The following is a 23,704-nucleotide window of genomic DNA, read 5'->3' on the forward strand; positions in this document are numbered from 1 at the left end:
TAAGCCACTTTTGGTATATGGATGGGTCCTTTTTACAAAATTTTCTCAATTCTTTCAGAATATGGCCCAATTTTGCCTCACTGAGGCCCAACACTTTTGAAATTTCCTCATAATTGGGATGAAAATTTGTAAAAATTAAAACAATTTGTGTTAAATTTGGCCAATAAATTTTGAATTTTGGTATATCGATGGGTCTAAATTTCTTGAATATTTGGTATATTATTGGGTCCCCATTCAAATCCTCATTAGCACACCCCTACCTACCCAAACCAAAGTAACCCCACCCCAGGGGGGGGTTACTTAGTCATGACTATTTGTACTTGGTGCTGACTCATTGCCTATATGTCTCTTTTTGTAAAAGACTGAACTTGGGTAATTCTAGTCCTTTCTTTTATTCCAAAATTCTTCATCAATGGTTAAATCATTTTTATGATCTGTAGTAAAAAATTATTATTGAAAGGGAAAACGGAAAAAAAATGTGCAGTCTGAAATAATTAAACAGGTCAGGATATGTCTGATCATACATGTAGTCGCTGTCACAACAAAAATGGTGTCAAGGTCATACACATGTACACATGCTTAGCTAGCTGGCTAGCTACAAGAGGCGAACCAACCAACCGAACCAATTGGTAATGTGATTATTTGATTGATTCTAGGGGAGCTAGGCTCTATTGATTGGTGCTATACTCTACAATTGGTTGGTATAGTATGTATGTATGTACCCTGGGAATCATGTACAATGTGTGTACTTTTTGATATAAAAATGTACATATATTACTGTACAGTAGTTGGAGATTTCTAATAAAGTCGTATGCGGTATGATTTTGTCTAAAAAGGGCTAATGCGATCCGGCACTCCCAAACTGTGTACACTAATCTATTTTACTTTTATTCCTCTTATAAAGTGTCCACAACAGTTTCTGATACAGTATATGACCTCACATACATGAAGTGAAAGTAGACATGTACATTCTTCCTTCTTTCTTCAACATTCTTTTAACAGAAAAACCACATACATGTAATGTTGGATGGATAGACGGATATTTGGAATTTCCTTGGCTATAAAAAGTACATGGGCATCAGTTGAAATTTCCTCTCGTTTTATGGAATGAATCCGGGATAAAACCATGAAATAAAATGATATTTGCCAAGTAGTAGAGCTCAAAATTATCACTCAACAGTCAATGGTGTTGAGCTCAAAAGTTATAATAATAACAATATAACGATTAAACCTATAAATGTTTGCACATTTTAGCACCTTTTTCTTCTTCACTAATATTTTATTATGAACTTGAACATGTTGAATACAAAATGTAATGTTTTTTAATTAAACTGCAATTTGCATTTAAAGGAATATTTTGTGATCCTAGCACCCTCTTTTTATGACACTTTTCAGTAGATATCCATGAAAAAAGCTTATTCCCAAAATTTCAGTCGATTCAGATTTTGCGTTTGCGAGTTATGCATGGTCATGTGTATTGCACTGCTCCATCGACAATGTGTTGTAATTTCGTTCTGGTATACCAAATTCAAATTTCACTATATCTTTGCTAAACGAATTAAATTTTTGTACATAAACATTATGTAGCCAGAGGTTTCCAGTGATATAAAAATCTCAACTTTTTTTGAGAAAAGTGGGGGGATGATGCTGTGGATCACGAAATGCCCTTTTAAAAATTAATACAATGTATTTTTATAAACTTTCAGAGACCAATCATTAAGCTACATGGTCCCAAAAATTGGGAGAATTGAGGTCAACAGGAAGTGTTTGGTTGCAGGTCAACTAAATTTTGCTCGGGGGGTAACCCACCAGTCCCTTCAATAAAATCTAGGGGCTTGCAAATCATTCTTGGTTTAAATATGCTTTAAAACAGGGAATGCTCTTCTTAAATCTGATATGAGAGTGATTTTTAGCTCTTAGTTGACCATTCTCTCATTCTATTGTAAATGCTTCTATTGTAAATGCTCTCAACAGCTCTCCTTGAAGGTTCCAGAAGAGCTATTTAATGCTCTCCTGCAAATTCCAAAAGACTGATAACCCCTCGAACAATAGTCTTTGTCAAAGACTACTCGCGATTGAGGAGGATGAGCGTAAAAGCCGCGACACCGTGCCGCGAAGTCGCAAACCGCGATGCCCCTCGAATAGCGAGCAAAGCCGACAGCAAGTGTAGCATGAGCCCACTATGGTTTCCAAGAGTATGTGGTTCCCAGTAGTTTCTCTTCCTATTAGGTACACAGTCTGTGGCACAGTCTACTCCAACAGCTGTATAGTATTGATATGTACTGAGACTGAGATGTGTAACAGCTTGCATCAAATCGACATTGACATTGAAAAAATATTATGTTTTTGAATTTTACACAGATGATGTAACATACTGCTCATGTATAAATGTGTATGTACAGCTAATTACAATAATCAGTCAATTGCTTTTTGTTCTTTTCCAACGTTTTCCTGTGTGGTGGGTGAGGATAGGATTCTTCATCTATGATTCTTCATTTTTTTATTGGGTGCATTTCTATCACAGTCCTGTACTTTTATGCAAGAAATATAAGATGTACATGTAGACAGTGGCGGCACCAGAAATTTTTTTTTGTGGGGGGGCATTGGAAGGGCAAAGTGAATTTCAGGGGGGCAAAATTGCAGCAAAAAGTAAAAATTTACATAATTTTGGGGGTTTCGCCTCAAAAGAGGGGGGCAAGAAATATATTTGGGGCCCCTTGTGCCCCCCCCCCCCATGTAGCTCTGCCACTGCATGTAAAACTACTATGCTCGGTTTCCTCGGATCGTGATGCCTGAACAGCATCCCCATTAGTGTGAGCAGAGGTGCATAGCACCAACAGGGAGGGCTGTATCACGTCTGCTCTCCCGTCTCAGATTGCTTGTGGATAGGGTAAAGTTTTCAGCAGGAAACACAAACTCCGGACAAACTTTGCACTGAAAATCCGAGAACCTGGACACCACCACTCAGGGCAATTCAAATCAACGGAATCGAGGAGTGGACACTACAATCACTCTCCTGTGCCGGGATTCTGAATAGATTCCACGTACGTTCGATGCTACGTTTTGAAATCGCAATCTCTCTATTATAATAGAAATGGCTGCATTTACAATTAAAATGTTCAGAATAAGTATTACTGTGAAGACAAATAAAGCCTAAAAATTCAGCGAGAACTCATCTCACACAGATTCTCCTAAACTGTTGTTTTTGTTAGCCTACACACTAAGTAGAGGTAGCACAGGCTTCTGTTCTCTGATACCTGTATAATCGCTGCTCGCTTCGCTCGCTGTTCGAGGGCCATCACAGTTTGTAAACGGGGTTAGTTCTAAGTTTTAAGCACTGAAGAAGCAGCATTTTTTGTTGGCACCTTTGGCAGCAAATTAAGTACACCTAGGGTTGGGTGTCGGGAATATTTTGTTTTTTTACTCATCAGTGGTGCAAATTTGAGCATAGCATGACTTTTAAATTTCTAAAAGCCAGGGTGCAGTGATTCGTGTGGGGGTGTGGGTGTGTGTGTGTAGGGGAGTTGCAGGAGAAAAGCGCCATGTCAAATCAACTGTAAAATTATTCAAAATAGATGGTTTAAATTCATGTTTGGAATTGTATGAATATAATTTGTTCATCATAGACTTTTACTACAATGTACTTCCCATAATGATACAAGCTTGCATACCTAAAAAGTACTTTCACCTTATAGGAGGCAAGGTGACATGCACTATAAATGCTTGATGGATGGATGGTAGTTATCAAATAGCATATTGTAGGCCTAGTGCAAAATAACGAACTTGAGCTGCCACACAGATGATCACTACAAATTGCATTAAGTTAGTCTTGTCACAGCCTCTGAAACTGATCAACTGCCAACATATGCAGAGTTTGTGCAAGCCTTGAAATAAGCAGACTGGAACCAGGAGCAATTTGTTTTGAACATTGCTCCTGGTTCACTGGGATTTTACAAGAACCAGGAGCAATTTCTGAAGTTCAACAGGAGCAATTTTCAATATTATATATACAATACAACATACCAGCACGACTGCATCAAGTGCAGAACTGTAACCAGGAGCAATTTATTTTATCAAATTGCTCCTGGTTCATGTGAATTTTACAAGGACCAGGAGCAATTGATGGCTTTACGAGGGTAAATTTGCTCCCCGCGCCCACTTATTTCAAGGTTTGAGTTTGTGAGAGTATACTGAGCAAAGGGTTCAAGGCGGGCGATGCGTGGTGCAGTAATGGCCCCAGTAGAAACAGATCAGGGAAGGGGTGATGTGGGATGCGGGTTGTCCTCACCGTCATCCATCAACCACCTTTTGAGGTGGTTTTAAGTGGGTGATGCGAGGAAACGTGCCCAGTGCAAACAGTAGAGGTGACGATTTTGTGGGTGACACCGGCATTAGTCACCTAAACTGTTAAGCTACAGCCTTTTGCAAAGATCTTTTCGCAGTTTTTATCCCGCCTCGTCGCTCACGCCTGCATCATGGGATTAATCGGCAAATGAGGTCCTGATGTGTTGATGACATGTTTCAACTAGCCAATCAGAAGCCGACTTCATGTTTATGCCATAAACTGCGCCAAAATAAAAAGTAAACTACAAAGGAAATTTGCAAAAGATAATAAATTACAGCACAGGCGATCCAAATCTGACCTTATTCGGCTTGAAGATCACGAAAAAATCGTTCCGGACTTCTGCCCAGATCGCACTCCCCACTAAAATATATGTGAGTAGCAAGTTGTTTGTTACCCTACATTTGCAGTGCAGTAAAAACAACCTGGTTACTGGGGTACGGACTAAAAATATAGGGGAATAAAAGGGTGAAGCAAAGTGCTTGGTATAAACACTTTCATAGGCTTAGGAACCAGGGGGCTTGGGGCCCTCAATAATTTTGTTTGGTGCAGGAGCTGGAATACATTTCAGGATTAAGTGTCAGGATCAAGTGCCAAAGGTGTAAGCAGGGCATTTCCACCATGCAAAGTCATTGGCTTATAATGATCCCAGGTGAAGTTTAATAAAATAGAGGGAAAATAGGTGTTTGTGATCTATATTTTGCACAATTTTCTGACTCAGAGGGGGACCCGCCCCCCTCGGGCATTCCCCAGGGTGGCCCACCAAAAATTTCAAGTTTGAGCCCCCCCAATGTTGAACATCTTCCTAAGCCAAAGGCGTTGCACGGTGAACATGCCCTACTTACATCTTTGGGCGCACTTGATCCTGGATCGGTGAGGGTCTTCAATACAGACTACTGTTAGGTATAATGTAGTGCCTTTGAAAACTGATCCGTGTGAATCTCCACACACATGCATCAGCAATTACAGGCCTAGATGTGTCTTGGAAATATGCATGTACTACCACTATATGAGCCTAAATAGCCTCACCTCTAAATCCACCATTCATTAACCCCCCATAGCAGGGGTGAGCCCAGAATTTGACCTCAAGCTCTGAGGTATGAGTTTTTCAAAGGTTATGCTCCTAATGTGCAAGCATAGAGGATTTAAAGAACTGTGCCTTGATACATGTAGATGCGGGATAGATGAGCATGTTTGAGCTAGATTGTGGTCTATGGGAAAATGTGAAGGTATACTGTAAAAGTGGACATTTTTGCACAATTCATTTTTTTATTTTTAACTGTTTCCCTTGTTTTTAAATTCATACAATTGACTCATACACAAAAGGAATATATTTGTGCGTCGTTATTTTCGTGGTAGAAGCTTGGAATGTGAAAAAGCATGAAAATAAATGTGGCTCGAAAATTCCAGTTTTACTGTATTCGGATGTAATGGAGTTGACTCACAACTACAGCATGCATGGCATTGCAAAAGCTTTCAGACTCAGACCATAGACCCTGTCTATGCTCAGACAATGAGCATTATTTCCTGCGAAGCAAACATAATCTGCCACCAACTTTGGAGAAGTATCAATTTGTTGCAGATATTGGAATAATTCCCAATTTTAGAAGTGACTGACAGTATGTACATTACCTGTCATAAGGTGGCCCTTTAAAAGAAAATTGACTATACCCTGTGACCCCTTTTTTGAAGTCATACCCAATGACTCCCCCACCTTTTTTGTTTTGTTTAGCTACCCAATGACCTCCTTTCTTTCCAAAATTTTCATCAAAATGCCATGGAATAATGAAGAAACTCTCAAATTTTCCTTATTTCAGCAAATTTCTATTGTAAATTTGGCAAATTTATTTTGTACTGATAGGCCTCTACTTCCAGACGTCGGTACGCACATACATGTACTTCTAAAGCTGAGTCCCCCTGGCCAATCCCACTGTCAAGCAGTGGCGTAGCCAGGATTTTGGGACCGAGGGGGCACAACTTGTAAATGTACCGACGGAAATATATTTTACCGACGGAAGTTGTAATTTGTTGACCCAAAATTTTTTTGCATGGTTTGAAAAAGTGAAGAGCAAACACATCATTTTTATGTGTAATTCACAATTTTTCATCATTTTCTTTACAATTCTCCCCTTTTACCTGTTACCCTGGGTGAAAAATAGTCTATTGTTAAGCCAATTATTTTTTCAACAACGCCTTCCGTCTCACGGACAGCCTTGCATGAACCGGCGGCCATGACGAGCGGCAGGGGCACCGCCCTCCTGCCCCCCACTGGCTACACCACTGCTGTCAAGTAGCTTTGAAATGTATACATGCTTTCTGATAAATTCTGAGACTCCTTGGGACAATCAGTGATGGGCGATGCCGTGGCTTCACCAACAAACCCCAACATTCATCAAAATCCACATAAAATGGGCTCATTAAACTCTGCAAATGCAAATGCCAAACGTGGAAGCAATTTATTAAAGACATACATTTTTTGTACACTTTTATTCTCTGCATAAGCAAGGCTGATTTAGAAACCAATGGTTAAAGGCTTAATGTACGATTTCCTTCAAATTTTAAATTTGTCATTATATACTCAAAATGCTGAAATAATACTAGTAATAATGATTGGGAATGATTTCTGTCCATTTTGAGCTGAAATAATGAGGTAATGTGAAAGAAACACTGCTTGTTATTTTGGCCGTTTAACACGCAGTTCTATGGGCGACATAAAGTCATAATTCAAGAAATTATGACTTTATGTCGAACTTTGCTCTGTTTACCTACAAACACAACAAATTTGGCTAATTCCATTTAGGTGCAAGTTGTGACATGTGTAAACATTACAAATATGTACAAAAATCAGGTTTGAAAAAAAATAATTCATATTATAAGATCGTACACATGTGAGTTGGTCAACACAGAAGACAGCCATCCCAGCAAACACAAAACGTATTATAGAAAATCTTTTAATGTCAAGTTATTAAAAAGGTTATATAAAGGATATAAAATGTTTTGATAACAATCAAATTTAACATTTTTGAAAACTGCTTCAAAACTTATTAAAGTTATTGAACAAAATATTTTGCACAAATGTTTGCCCAAACATGTTTTACAATAACATTTTCAGAACATTTTTAATATGTGGTTGTACATAGTTTTTTTTCATATAATTCAACAGTTAAAACCTTTTTGTGTTTGTGCGAGTCAATTTATTCTTATTTTTGATTCTTTCATATCTTGAAATCCCAAGAAGATGACAGTGGTATACCATACCACAATAAACTGCCGAAGCCACATGGTTCAGCTACGGTGCGGTAACCACTCTAGTTTTTCAATAGCAGCGATAGTGTGTAAGCGATCAAAATTAAGTCTCTTAAACACACACAAGTACAGAATATAATAAAAAATAATATCCGCACCGGGGGTGCTACTCCTCATAAGACTCTAGTAAATGTTCCTATTTTAGGTCTCTATCTCGAAAGGTGTGACCCTGGGTGACAGTGGTATACCACAATATAAGACTATAGTGCCAAAGCCACATGGTTCAGCTATGGTACGGTAACCGCTCTAGTTCTCTATCATGTGACACCACTCAGAAGGTCATACCTTCTTGGCATTTGGAGATATGTCCATTGCAGACCAAAAGGTTGCTGAGTAAGTAAGGAAGGAAGGTAGTATTAGGCTGAGACCATTTCATTGTTCAGCCAAAAAATTGGAAAAAAATGGATCTCTGGTTCCAATTTTTTTTTAATTTGCTGTACTGGGTGTACACTGAATAACACTGCCAACTTTAGCCCAGTCATTTTGCCAACAGCTTGTATTCCAGGTCAATGAGTAAAAAAGCAACTTTGACATTTGTCAAAGTTTTCAAAGTGAAAAAAAGTGTCATTTTCAACGAGATGATCCTGACAGTTATGACAGGACAACAAACAGACAGGCAGCCAAACAGGAAACAATACATCCAGGATCATTAGCCTACAACCAACTGTAGAGATACAGAGGCTTCATTTTGAACTAATAAAGGCAACTTATCATTAATAATAAAAATTCCTTTAACAGAGATGTCACAGGCTGACCCAAAAAATCCTGAACTTGCGGCGTAGCGAGCGAAGCTCTCAGCAAACACTGGCCGGGGGTGCGGGGCCCGGGTCGGGGGCGAAGCCCCGAAGCCAGATGGTTTCTGCACATTTAGCACCACAGTAAAGGCCATTTCAGAGAGTTAAAAGAACAGTTCAGGGCTCTCGCCTTGTTCTACAAATATAATAAAAAGTGCTTCCTTCTTCCAGAAAACATCTGTTTTTTGCTTTTTGCTTTTTTTTTTTTTTTTTTGAAAATCCGAATTTTTTTTAATCCCCAAAATCCGAAATCCGGATAAATCCGAAATGTGACATCTCTGCTTTAAAAAAGGAATGGGCGCCAAATGGGAGCTTTCATGTGATATGCTAAGGAAGGGGCGCACCATTAGACTTCAAGGGGGTTAGGAAGTTGGGGTCGTTTTTTTTTTTAATTTCATGCATTTATACACAGTTACATGTAGATGTGGGGAAAGTTTTTTTTTTTTTTTTTAGTGTTGGTGGGGAAAGTTTTTTTTTGCACATGTAGTGGGGGGAGTTTTTTCAAAACTTCCTAACCCCCCCCTTGAAGTCTAATAGTGCATCCCTAAATTGTAACTGTTTGGATACAATTTTCTTTAAATCAAGCAGATTGTTTTTAAATAGAAGGAATGAAGCTCAATTTACCATTTCGGTTACTATTGTTAGGCAATGGTATTATCATGGGGGGGTGTTCAGCAGTGGATCTAGACTACATGTATGTCTAAACAGTGTACATTAAATACTGAATTAATGAGCATGTTTCTTTACCATGCCTTTGAATTGAAAAGGGTAGCAACTAGCGACCAGGGGGCAGTTGCTGGAACAAAACTGACCAAAATTTTAGTGCGGGAGGCATCCTGCCCCTTTTTACTCACACTTGTTGATATTTTTGACCACTTGTTAATATTTTTGAGCACCGAATTTGGCACGCAAACACAGCACAGCTCTCCTAGAAAAAGCCTAGCTTAACAGGAGTTCAGCACTCAAGACTCAAGACCCCCGTTTAGTGTTAAAGGCCATCCCCCGTTTAGTGCGGGAGACCATCCCGATCAAGAAGAAATCACCAGAACTACTGTAAAAGTAGAAATTTTCGCAAGGTTTTTATTTTCGCGAATTTCGCGAGTGGACATAAAATCGTGAAAATAAAAACTCTCGAAAATAACCTTTTGCATTAGGTTTCTATTGTATCAATATCAAAACCGCGAAATTTAATTCTTGCGCAATTGACAAAATCTTCAAAATCGCGACAATATCTTCTCACGAAAATATTGACTTTTACAGTACATGTAAATCGTGATCAAGGACTGGAACTGCCGACCTTATACAACACCCTCATTCAACCAGAAGTCGCCAATGACCAAATGTTGTTATCTGTGCATCTTCCTTTGGTCTGGTTTTACGCCACGGTTCTTATAATTTTGACCCATTTTAGCATTAAAATTGCTGATTTTCACATGCATTTAGTAGTGGGTCAACGGAACAGGTTGGAAATTTTCCCCTTTTCTTACTTTTTTTTTGTCTGTCATTTAGCATACACAGGTGCTTGAAATAAGCAAACATCATCAAGGGCCATTCAGGCCCTAGAGTTTCAAAAGTAGAGGCCCTCATCAATTGTCACAGGCCCAAACTAACATTACAAAATATTAATTTGTTAAACTGGTCCACATTTTGTGACTGTTGACACTTTGTAAAACTTCACGAGTCGCAAATCAACAAAAATTTAATGCCACATATTGGTGCTGAAGTCAGCACTGACTTCGTCCATTTTGCTGACTTTGGTGACATAATATCACAGGACCTGCGGGCCGCAGGGTAGCGTATCAGTGGGCCCATATTTATTTTCACAGGCCTTGGCCTGAGGGTCCGCATTAATAGTTGACGTTTCACACTTCTCTGGAACTTCTGTGACCAAAATCCATGATTTTTGCAGATTTTTACCAATTTTGTGACAATTCAAATTTATCAACATGACCTTTCTGATTGAACCCTGAGCACCTGCAGATACATACAATGGACTTTATGATAATAGAATAAGGGTGATTCAAATGAATGAATGACTTTGACTTTTACCCTTGCACTTTATCCCCCTATTCATGACATTGCCACTAATTGAAGGCCATTAACACCAACTCCAATTTTGTTTACTATTGGCCTACCAATATAACAAATGAGGATAATGCCCCTATTCATTCACGTTGCATTGATTCACAATAGACAATGATAAATAACTAAGCTACTCAAATAAAGAAAATCCACACTTAATGTAACCCGTCCTACAACAAAACCTGAGACAATGATAAATAACTAAGCTACTCAAATAAAGAAAGTCTGCACTTATGTAACCCGTCCTACACCAAAACCTGAGACAATGATAAATAACTAAACTACTTAAAGAAAGAAAGTCCGCACTTATGTAACCCATCCTACACCAAAACCTGAGACAATGATAAATAACTTAACTACTCAAATAAAGAAAGTCTACACTTATGTAACCCATCCTACAACAAAACATGAGACAATGATAAATAACTTAACTACTCAAATAAAGAAAGTCCGCATTTATGTAACCCATCCTACAATGTACACCAGAACTTGAGCTTGTTATGGCAAATTGATTAATAAGGTGGTGTGCAGAATCTTGTTTAACCCCAATTTGATACCAAATTTGCTACCAAACACTATTAAAATTCACAGAGCTTGAGAGGTGTTATCGACACAAAATTTTAACTTGTTATGTTGAAGCCTATGGCTAGCATGCAGAGCATTAAAAGACAGACTTGTACTGATGTCAGTTACTATCCTTTTGTGGAAATAAATCCAAGTGACAATGAGTCACGTACTCACGTATAAAGGTTTAAATAGGCTTTATACATTTTTGTAGTCTAGTGATGAATCTTTATTTCAAGGTCACTTATAGATGCGCTCCCAGTGAATGTCAACAACCCCGTCACAGCTAACGAATCTGTCACTGCCTCTTGTCCTGCACATATTGTAATATGGTCAAATAGTGTCTGTGATGTTTTGTGGTTTTAGTTACGTGCGTGACACACCGATGTCACAGGTAGGCTAAGCATTTGGGCTAAGGTAGCTAGCTATCCGCTTGATCATGTATGCAGATGACACGTTCCTACTCCTGATTCCAGATTGCAGGGACTGTCTTTTGGAATTTGCAGGAGAGCATTAAATAGCTCTTCTAGAGCCTTCAAGGAGAGCTATTTAGAGCATTTACAATAGAATGTAAGGACAGAATGGTCAACTAAGGAGAGCTAAAAATAACTCTCCTATATCAAATTTAAGGAGAGCAGTAGAGAGCGATTGTCTCGCTCTCCTCAAAAGGCAGTCCCTGAGATTGGAATTTAGAAAATATGATCTTGTTTTGCCAAATGAAACATCTATCCCATTTGTAATATTAATCCTTTAAAAATAGTTCTAACTAGCAATAAAACTTAAATTTTAATATTTTTGCAATTTGAGGGAAAATGAGCGAAAAACATGCAATTTTGCATGTTTTGTTACAATTGAAGTCACAAATTTCTAAGACTTGGCAAAATTTTAAGACTTTTCCTTTTAGGTTTTGCGTTTTTAGCGGGAAATCACATTTTTTGTGGGTTTTTTTTTAATCGATATGCATTTTTTGCCCTCCAAAAAAATTGTGTATTCCCAGCAGCTCTACATGTAGGGTAGAGTTTTGAAGCTTGGTTACAAGTACATCCTGCCAAAAAATTATTAAACAATACACCCCTGTCCCCCCTCCCTTGATCAGTTGAACATGTTAAAGACATTCATGCAAATTATATAAAATGAATACCTACATGTAATACCCCACAAAGGTATATTGTAAAATTGACCAAGGATGTGCATAAAATACTGGTACTAGCACTATGGACCACAATGGCCTCATCCCAGTGGCATAGTTCAATAACCTCAATTAAACACTCAGAGTGCAAAATTTGACCTCAAGTTGCAGAGTATGAGATTTTGTACCCACATTTTCAAAGGTCATTCACTGAATGTGCAAATGTATTGGAGTTAAAGAACTGTGCCCTGATAGATGAGCATGTTGTGGATCCTAGTGTAGAAGATGTTCAAATCAAGCATCCCTACTTCATTTACAGCATTACAGCAAACTAAAGTTGTAACTGCAATTAAATTGAAGTATAATTGTACCAACAGCTGAACCATGGAACCCACCTATTATTCCAGGTAAACAAAACTCAAAGTCAGGGACAAAGGTCACAAGACCTTTCGCTATAGTGTGTCTCACAAAAAAGTCAGAGTGTGTAATAATTGACATTGTCTGCCAACTACTATTGACAGCAGGACATTTCTCTATATTGTGTCCCAACACATGAATGTAAAGCCTGTAAAACCCTCCTATGGGTCTTTATGTGACAGATTTAACACACACACAACATGAAGTCATTGGGTGAGACCAAAAAACAAATCCCTAAAATGGTTCCTCATTCAGTGAATTAATTAAATTAACACGTAGATGTGCATAAATAATTTAAAGTTTGTAAAATATATGACAGAAAAAAACAGCACATTCCACGGGCGAACACTCGACTCCTTTGAAGAAGGGTCGGTTTTTAGCCGACTCTAAAAATACCAAAATCTGTAAACAATTTTTTTTCTATCAATCTGTATCAATTTGCGTATGTTTTTTTTTCAGTCCAAATAAATTATTTTGCCAAAACAGCAATTTCCATCAAACTCAATCCATTATGGGCCAAAAAACAGCTGATTTTAAATAGCCAGGTTTTCAAAAAAAATTCAAAAACAGAAAATCTGGGTCGGTTGGGGCCATAGAACAGGGTTTTTTCCTCACTTTTTCAACAATTATCAAAATTATTATCAAACCAGCAAACCCAATGAATCATGCTTTGATACATGTAGCTTAATTATTACAAATGTCGTAGGCAATACATGTAGTTTAAGGTCTATGGATACAGCCAAACAATTCAGCCACAAAATGCACAAATAGATCTAAACTATGCACACGACTTTGTTTTTAAAATAATTAAAAAACCGAAAACCTCAACCAGTCTGAAATTGAAACCTGGTTCAGTGAAGGAAATACCAAGCGACTCAGTAGTGATCAAATTGTAGCTTCTGATTTAGCTCAAGCCTCCTCTAGGTCAAGGTCATAATAAGCTGCTAATACTAGGCACATTTTTGCAAGGGTTTTGATGTTAGCAATTTTCACCGCTAGACTTGAACCACAAATTTAAAACCCTGTGAAATTATTTCTTAACCCATAGACTTTGATATGTACATGTTTCAAGCTGCAAATAACCATAACAGACACCACAAACCTGCTCAGAATATAGCTCAAATTACGGAAAAAATTAACCCCCTGAAAATAACCAGTATACAGAATGGAAAACAGCCAGTAATTTTACTGGCATTTTATTTTCATGCCTTATTTTCATCAAAAAAGGTCATAAATTTCGTTCTTTACAACTTAACAAGGCCTATACTGTATGCAAAACAATTTATTTTAATATTTTTCTCATGGTACTTAATGTTCTTGTGAAAAAATGGGAAGAAATTATCTGGTTGGCTGCATGTGAGCACTGAGCAGGACATCCCTGGATGGGCGACCATTACATGTACATGTAGCAAACTTGGCTCATATTGGTTGTCATATTTGGTCATCAGTCACTCCACAACATTGCACATGTAGCAGTCGAATTCAGCTATTTTGCATCTAATTTCACAATTTCCATTAAAGTCATAATGTACGATCTTATAATATGAATTTGGTTAATTTTTTTTAAACCTGATTTTTTGGCATATTTGTAATGTTTACACATGTCACAACTTGCACCTAAATGGAATCAGCCAAATTTGTTGTGTTTGTAGGTAAACAGAGCAAAGTTCGACATAAAGTCATAATTCAAGAAATTATGACTTTATGTCCTTCCTATAGAACTGCGTGTTAAGCGGCCAAAATAACAAGCAGTGTTTCTTTCACGTTACCTCGTTATTTCAGCTCAAAATGGACAGAAACCATTCCCGATCATTATTACTAGTATTATTTCAGCATTTTGAGTATATAATGACAAATTTAAAATTGGAAGGAAATCGTACATTAAGCCTTTAAAGGCCCATTCAATGATCCCAGTGTAAGTGTAACAAAACTAAAATTGTTCATGAATTACCTTTGGGGATTTAGTCATTCAAATTGTCATAGGTATTTTTGAAATGAAATATTTGGTAAAAGTTGAAAGTTAAAGCCCCATTCAAATAGGCCTACAAATAGAGAAATAACACATTCATGTAAAAATGCCTTCTAAAGATGTCTTTAACCCTAACTTTAAAATCTTACAAAGAAAACCACTACGCATGCATGTATCCATGTGATGCAATGATGCAATTAACCCAAGTCATACATAGTATGCTCACCGAATCGCCGGCCAGGCCAGCAAAACCCCTGTAGCATGAGGTTGGTGAGCGTGTGCATGGCACCCAAGGGGTCGATTCCCGGGGGTACTAAATGAAATCTTTGTTAATCTTCTCTCCTTTTTCGTTCCTTCTCTGCCTTCTGATAGCAAAAACCTATGGCCCATATTAGGGCTAATAGACAGCTTTCAGCTTAGCCACTAGTAGGCCAGAGCTAGCAGGCTATGATACATGTAGCACATTGGATTGCCACAGTCTAAAGGCCCTAAATACAGGGTGTATCAAAATGACTGGTACCCATCCATTTTGATGTTCATTAAAAAGCCTGCCTCTTCCATACAACATTGGGCATTCTTGAAATTTCCAGAACGTATAGTTAATGACATGTTTTACAATTTGATCTTCGATTGATTCGGATCTTATGTTGAATTTTGATGTGTCAAGCTTATCCATAAAAACTGATGGGTACCAATCATTTTGATACGGCTTGTAGGGCTACACATCTATGACAGTAACAAAGTGCCAAAACCTGAATTTTGATGATTTTTACAATCCTCCAAAAGAGCAAATCAGTGAAATCACTATGATATTGAAATGAATAGGCCTTTAAAACCGCACCAGACAAGGCACAATTATATTAACATGGATCACTTCATCCCTATCGTATAAAAAGAAAACTAATAGGGCATTATTTGAAACCCCTTTCACAAAATGTACAATATTGATAGGGCATTGTATTACGGTGCAGCTTGGGTAAATATTTGTTGAACTTGTCTGGCAAAACATGGTGGGAAAAATATGATGAATGCCATCATAAAATACACTATGAGGATATAAAAATTGACATTTCCACACTTTAATACTTTCAGACAGTATATAATTTAGACCTGCTACATAATGTATGCATTTTGCATAATTTTTCTGTGTTTGCAACAAGATCAAGGTGTGTATACCAGTTAAGGGATCTAAAATGAGCGTTTATTGCATTTCGACAGTATTTTTTGTGAGACATGAGAGCACCTCAGACCTATCGAATTGCATTCTGAATACGAAGCATGTCTTTCTGATTTCAAATAATTTTCATTTTTTGAAAATCACAATATAATACAAATTTTATGACAAATTATACAAATTTGATATTTTTCAAATTTTTGATATATAACAGTCCTCGAAGTAAATTATATAAATCTAATGTCATATTCTTAAAGTGTGTGTAGCAGGGAGGAAAAGCCGACGGTCAATTGAAAATTTTGACCTTTCATATTGAAGATATGGATTTTTTTCCCAAAAAGACCTAATTTTTTTTTTGGTGTTTTGGGAAAAAATCCATATCTTCAATACTGAAAGGTCAAAATTTTCAATTGATCGTCGGCTTTTCAACCCACCTACATACACTTTAAAGGTCCGTAACCCGATCGACAGCATCATCCCCGATTTTTTTCATTGTTGATGAGGTTTTGGTATCACATAATAGATACTATTTTTCTCATTACTATCCTGAAATTTGACGCTCCAAGTCGATGTATTTCCGAGAAATCATGAATCACAGCGGTTTTTACAGGTATACCAGTTTGTAAACAATGGTAAATACTTTGGAATTCTGGGAGGAATTATGAGCGAAATATCAGTCACCGCAACAGCTACTTTGGTTTCAAGCGTCATACACATTCTGTGAAAAAAGCGAACCACACTAACTGCTGAGGAGACGGTTTGCCGTATACATATAGTTATTAAAACGGCAAGAGTAAGCGTGGTGTGCTGAATAGCTCAATTGACTAGCGCGTTTGTTTTTTACCCGAGAGGTACCGGTTCAAAACCCGGTCTCGGAAGGTTTTTTTTTCCTCTCCATTTTACCCAAACTTTTTTATATTCATTTGAAATGTACATATTGCAAGGGGAAATATATTTTGTTTCCTTTTTTTCGGAAACGGTACGAAAAAAAAAATCATTTTCCGTTCAATACGGGCCGGGCATTGTACAGCATGTCAGCATTCGTCATTGCCTGCCCAGAATGCAATTCACGTATACCAAGGTATTGGATTGCAAATTTGGCTATTTATTCACATTTACGCTGAAAATGCTCTCGTTTTTTCACAAAGCAGCATAAAGGAGGCGATATTTGATATTATTATGTAATTTTAAAGACAATCCATATCCAAAACCAATAGGGTTACCCCCTTTAAGTATAAATCATCAGATTTATAAAGTTTACTTCAAGTACTGTTAAATATCAAAAATATCAATTTTTAATGATTTGCCATAAAATGTGTAGTAAATTGCGAATTTCAAAAAATCAAAATTATTTGATATCAGAATGACATTCTTCGTATTCAGAATGCAATTCGATATGCCTTATGTGCTCTAATGTCCCACAATAAATACTGTCCAAACGTTCATACCCCAGCCCTTAAGTGCATGTACAATCTGGGTCTTAGAATTTGACAAGTGCCTGACATTTTCACCAAAACTACCTGTCCAAAATTTAACCCTGAAAATAGAAACCAGACCTCTGCCTCTTGTGGGGGTTCAGTCAGTCCAAACAGCTTTTGTTTTAAATATAGTCTTAATTTATTAGTCAAGTCTTGTATTGAGTTCACAGAACTTATTCAAGCATTATTTGAAAATGACAATTTAGCAGCCGTCACAGAAATATTAAGTTTGCCTGTCCCAGGAGCAAACCCAGTGGGCGTAGCCAGGGGTGAAGAAAACAGATGCCCCCCTGTGAGGAGTCTCCCCCATTGGGAGTCCTTTTTTTTAGCCCATTTTTTATCATTTTCGTTAAACTTTGCCCCCTGGAAATCCCTTGCCCCCCTCTTGCCCCCCTTCCCTGAAAAGTCCTGGCTACGCCACTGAGCAAACCACCCGTCCAAACTGGGCACAGAAGGAAAGCTATTGTGTACAATCAACCCCCCCTATAAAACTGCAGTACCTGATCTGTTCAAATATATAATTTGTGCCCCCCCACCACCACCACCAATCGATTGCAAAATTTAGAAAATCCCATAGGAAAATTGCCCAAAAATGGCTTGTGCCCTGACTTCCCCCAATCAGACCCGTGTAATATAGCATTGCAAATGTGTATGCGGCAAAATTATTATGATTTTCACTGGGCCAAAATTGTGACATTCAGCCTCTCGAGTGAATACTGCTTGGGGGAGGCGGGGGGGAGGCAGATTCATGACTATGCTTTTAACTTTGCACATGACAGTTCAAAGACTCAAAGTTCAAACTGGTTTGGTGGTGCTTTCCTGTGGCTCCATTTAAATCTACAATGCATTCATTACATACCTTGAAAGAAACTCTTGTTTCTCAAGAAGCTGACGCTGAGTCTTAAGATGGAGAGTTTGTCCAATTTGGACACTGTATCCTCGTCAAATGGAAGCAAACTTGCAAGTCGGTCTAGCTCGGCATTGAGACGATCTCGGTGACGTTTACTCGGGTTTGATTTGACCTCTCCTTGAGGCTGCACTGGATTCCTGTTTTGAAGTGAGAAATACAATTCAAGCAGGTTTTATTTGGGTTGGTTAAAAAAATTTGAATTTGATTTTTAAATTATGGACAAGCTGAAATTTTGGTTTTAATAATCACCTGCTTTTTTAAAGTTATATTTGCAGTTCTTTAAAAGGGGGGCATTGGGTACAAGCAAAATGAAAAAGGGGTGTAATTTGGGTATAATATTCTGAAAAAAGGGGTAAAAGGGGTCATCAGGTAGAAATTTTGAACACTAGAATTTTGTGGTTATCTCAACTTAAGTGGCTCTCAACATTAAGCGTCAGCTGCACTGCCTCCACCTTGACGCACATCATTTTAGCCAGTTGGAGCTGAAATTAAAGTTTTTTTTGAAAAAAGACCATTTTATTTAAAACCTGCTTGCAACAATCTATTGCAATTTGACCCTGGATGACCTCATATTATGACCTTCACATTATTGTTTCGTTTCGGTGGACGTTCCCACCAAATTTCATGAACCTGTGACAATATATGGCGATTTGACCCCGGATGACCCCAATACCCCCAAAATGGCCTTGACACTTTTTTTTCAGTTTTGAGACAATCTAACCTCTGGATGACCCAGAATGACCTCAAAATGACCTTGACATTTTTTGGCTCCCTATGATGGTCATTTAATTACCGGTACCAAATTTCATGAACCTGCAACAATGTCAAATTGACCCTGGATGACCCCATTATGACCTTGGATTAAAGATACTTTCCCACCAAATCCATCCCCACCAAATCACATCACTGTAACTCACAGGGATCTCCAGATAATCTGTTCACAAGGTTATTTTCCTTGATGCATAAATTATGCAAATTATCTACGGTACTTAATTACTATAGATATTTTGCAAAAACCTATTGAAATTTGAAGACCACCAATTGCCACCTCTTCACCAAATCGCTCTTCACTATATGCCATACCAGTTCCGAGAAAGACGGACGGATAGAATGACGTCACAACAGACAGATACAAACAGGAAACATAAAATGGTACCTCTGGCTCTGGTGGAGGCATAAAAATGGAGCAACATTCATTTCTTGTTCCAAATTTCCCAAATGTTTACACTTTTATACAATACATTTTAGTAAATTTGCTGAAATAAGAGAATTCAAAAGTTTCTGCATTAGTTTTTGGCATTTTGATGGTACAATTCTAGCAAAAATGTACACTACACCCATTGAATGTGTGTCATCGGCCTGGTCATTCTGTCCGTCCATCTTTCTCGGATCTAGTATGTAGTGAAGAGCGGATGACTTTTTTTAAATGGTCATTAGGTATATTTGCCTTCAAAAAAGGGCATATTGACAGGCACATGTATACCGTTACTTCTAAGTTAGTTGAGTGCCCCGCTCTCCCCTGGCTTAAAATGGCAATTTTGTACACCAAATGATAATTGTGTGCACCTATGATCCCATTTCGCAGGTTAGCACTACCCGTCTCTGCCCCATTTGATTGAATAAATCATAATTTCAATCGTTTTTGCCCAATGGCAAATGCCCCTAATTTCTATAGGCCCAGGTCCAAAAGGCTCTCTCCCAATAGTGCCACGACTTATCAAGTACAGATATATGCTCCCCACCCCGGAATTGACCCTTTTCACAGTCATCTCAAAACGAGGTCCTACCCCCCCACCCCAGTGCATGATTTGTTACGCTTTGTAAAAACCTGTGCATTGCTAGAAAAACACAAAAGGACAAATAAACACTTTTTCCACAATTTATGCATGCATTGCACTCAGGGAGAACCTTGTTTTGGGACCTGTGCAAAGGGTAAATGGTAGGCCTACTCTCTACATTTGTATGTTCTGGTCATTTTTTGCCACTTCAAAATACAATTTCCAGGACCAGGGGTCAGCAGGAGCTCAATGAAATCTTTGGGGAAAATCATGAAATGATAGCCATCATGAATAGCCTTGTACATGTACTGGGTACTTCTCTGTCATGTCTGTAGCCCTTGTTTAATTTAAGCCCTGTACATAAATATCCTGAGTGACATGCCAGGCCCCGATTAGGGTAGGAAAATGGTACCTTTTTGCGGGTCTGCGTCTTCTCTTTCCAGCATACATGATGATGATATCACTGCAATTATAAATCCAAAAGTTAAATTCCAACAATGAAGAAAACAAAGTAAATCCTCCACAGGCTGAGTTTAGAATAAGAAAATGAATTTCTACACATCATTCGCCACAATGTCAGTATGAAGTATTCTGCTACAAGAATAACCAGGCTTCTTAAAAACAAGTACTTGTGTACTATGTCAATAGTTGCCCAATACTTATATTGATAAGCTTATGATGTTCAATTCTGTAAAAACTGACAGTGAGACAAGACTGACAAACTGGACTGAGCATGCAAGCATGAAAAGTCAGTGGCAGTGCAACAACTGAAGTGAAGATTTCAGACACATTTGAAAAAAGTGATTCCAATATTTTCAAGATTTGTCAAGTGCAATTCGGCTACATCTGCGTAACATCATCGAAGTATTGTTGCTAAATATTTGGCATGCCTGTTGACTTCACAGTGCAAGTTCAGGTTCATTCCCAATGAATTATATGTACAGGCAGCGTGTGCAGTAGACTCGTAGTACTACTGCGTATGCATGACATTGAATTTGTATACCAAATACACAGTGCGATGTGGTAGGACAACTTTGGTTGAACTACCGTAAAATAGAAGCGTCGTTTGACCTTTTCAACAGCAATTTATATCCTAATAACACATTTTACTTCATCAGTAAAGTCCAGCAAAGCTAACATCGGTGTTATTCCACGGAATCAACCCATTTAAACGTTCAAAATCACTGCGGAAAAAGTTCAGTTTTATTCCACGCACGTCAAAACTCCATCATGTAAATAATGCAAAAACACCAATTAAGCGTTTCTAGATGTTTTTTTCTATGCCTAGGTTTTTTGCTCGGATCATATTTCCCTGAATTGTTGAACTTGAACTGTGAACTCTGCACCAGATTTGAAAGGGTAAGCATAGATAGAGTGTATTGAATTGGTTTATTGAATAAATACCCAATTTTAAAGCATCAAATGAATTTGTTTCTGTATATTTTTGACAATTTTAGAACAGAATTTCCTTTTCTATTTTAAAATCAAAATTCCAACTGTGGTCAACTTTTGGGAAATTCTTCGCGACTTCAAGAATAATAGAGGGGGCTATTTAGATTGGATCTCAAATTGGATCTGCACTGGTGAATCAGTTCTCAAAGTCGGGGGAGGCTGCCAAAAATCGCTTGCCCCCTTTGGCCGTGCCAAAAATCTTTGCCCTCCCCTTTTTACGTGCCAAAAATATTTGCCCCCCCCCCATTTTGACGTGCCAAAAGACTTTGCCCCCCTTTATAGGCCTACACTAAGATTTTGGAGAACCCGAATTTAAAACCTTAAATTGTCTTATCATATAGGCCTAATTCGAGCGCCCCGCGCAACGAGCAGGAAAATTTGCATAAAAAATACTTGAACGTGTTCCTAATGTTTTCCTACACCTGCTTAGGGTGTAGGCCTAATATAGAAACGGTGCCCAAAATATCTGTGCCAAAAATCACTTCCCCCCTTTCGACCTGCCAAAATCGCTTCCCCCCCTTTCGAGTTCGACCTGCCAAAAAATGCTTGCCCTCCCCCATTTTGGCCTGCCAAAAATCTTTGCCCCCACCCCCATAATTCACCACCCCGGGGGTACGCATACTTATTGCACCACCCCTACACTGTGTATCAAAAAAATTATAAATCAAAGTTATGTAGATAAGAGGACTGAATTTAAAGATGCACTGAAACTTTAGGAAGGGAGAATTGGGTGCACTTGACTTTGGAAGTCACGGGGATGTGCGGACAGTAGTTCGAAATTTTAGGGGTCTTTCAGTGAAAGCCTAAACACCGTATAAAAGGTGGGGGGGGCAGTTAGACTATGAATATTTTGGGTCAAGTGGATAAAAAAAAATTCAAAAATTCATCAAAAAAATAATTTGAAACATAGGCCTAAGCCATATTATAACATTTGCTGAGGAAAACGCCCTCAATAAAATTTTAGCGGGTTTTTTTTTCTGGTTTTTCCATGATTGTAATGTAGGCCTACTTAAATACCGTAGTCAATGAAGATGCTCTGCAAAAATCAAGACTTTAGGTGCTGTAGTTTTGTCAAAATCCGAGATTTTTAATAAAACGATGGAACCGGCGTTTTATTATTACGATGGAAATATTAGTCGAACACGTATGCACAGTAGGCCTACGTACACGGCGTGCGGGATACACATACACACACACCCCGAGGATCGTACCGTACCTATTACAACCGCGGGAGTAACATATATGCATGGGCGCTGGTAGTAATTTCCAATTTTCTATGCTTTACCTCACTTGTTCGGCTCAATTAAAAGGGGACATATCTGACAGTAAAAGCTAACATTTTATGGAAAATAAATACTAATCTATTACAGAAATGTTATAATATGGCTTTAAGGAAAAATTCAGTGAGAGATTATCAAAAATTTCCCCAAAAGTTTTGAAAAGGGGGGAGGTCTTTTGGTGACAGAAAAACAAAAAAGGGAGTCATTGAGTAAGAGGAGTTAAGTAAAGGAGTTAAGTAAAATAAAAAAGGGGGTCATTGAGTGAGAGGAGTTAAAAATGAGGGTTAATGTGGTCGCAATAACCGTGACCCGGGGTCGCACATCCCCGTCACCCATTTTAAATAGCGAGTATGAGAAAGCGCCCGTTGATCAAACTTGGAATGAATTATTGTTCTGATGCACTCATATGTAATCGTTTATTTCTTCGCAACAAGTTAACCGAATCAAATAATAATTGCGTATAAATTATAATTAGATGCACAAACCTATGTCCAAATTTATTCACCCGTTTGTTTGTTTTTACTGGGACACTCTGTATAATAACTATAGAATTTGGAGACTTAGATCATCAGTCGTCTTGAACTGCTTCTGAAAATCAGGTTCAATGACTGATGAATTCATGAGTATTGATTTGACTTTGTGAAAAGCATTTTCATACTGTTGACCAAATGAATTTTGCATCCTTCTTCAACAAATCAGTCAAAGGACTTGCTATCTCTGAAAAGTTTGGACAGAACTTTCTGTAATAGCCAACCATTCATATGATTGTCTTCTTGTTTACAGCTGTGGGGTATTGCTCAATTGCTTCAACTTTGACTTTGATAGGTTTCACCTGACCTTGACCTACAACATATCCCAAGTACTGTATAGTAGCCTGACTGTGGCATGGCAAAACTCACTTTTTACCAGATTGAATGTCAATTGTACTTCATAGCTTCTTGAACAATTGATGGAGTTGTTCCGTGTGTTGTTCCATTAAGTTTGACTGTAAACAATCAAATCATCCACATACTACGCTTCACATCCCTC

At 38.0% G+C, this 23,704-nt stretch overlaps 1 protein-coding gene across 3 annotated transcripts in view; it reads right to left on the reverse strand.

Annotated features, from left to right (window-relative positions):
- LOC140141182 (uncharacterized) overlaps positions 1-21,165 on the reverse strand; it is a 574,562-nt gene extending 553,397 nt beyond the window's left edge. For all 3 annotated transcript variants that reach the window (XM_072162976.1, XM_072162977.1, XM_072162975.1), the window contains exons 1-2: positions 20,356-21,165; positions 18,115-18,302 (exon numbers count right to left, since the gene is read on the reverse strand). In XM_072162976.1, coding sequence (XP_072019077.1) covers positions 18,115-18,302; positions 20,356-20,393 — 226 coding nt within the window. In that variant the 5' untranslated portion in view covers positions 20,394-21,165. The remainder of the gene's footprint in view (positions 1-18,114; positions 18,303-20,355) is intronic.
- Positions 21,166-23,704: the final 2,539 nt, after the last annotated feature.

This window comes from Amphiura filiformis, chromosome 19, assembly GCF_039555335.1.
Source record: "Amphiura filiformis chromosome 19, Afil_fr2py, whole genome shotgun sequence".
In the NCBI taxonomy this organism is placed as follows: domain Eukaryota; kingdom Metazoa; phylum Echinodermata; class Ophiuroidea; order Amphilepidida; family Amphiuridae; genus Amphiura; species Amphiura filiformis.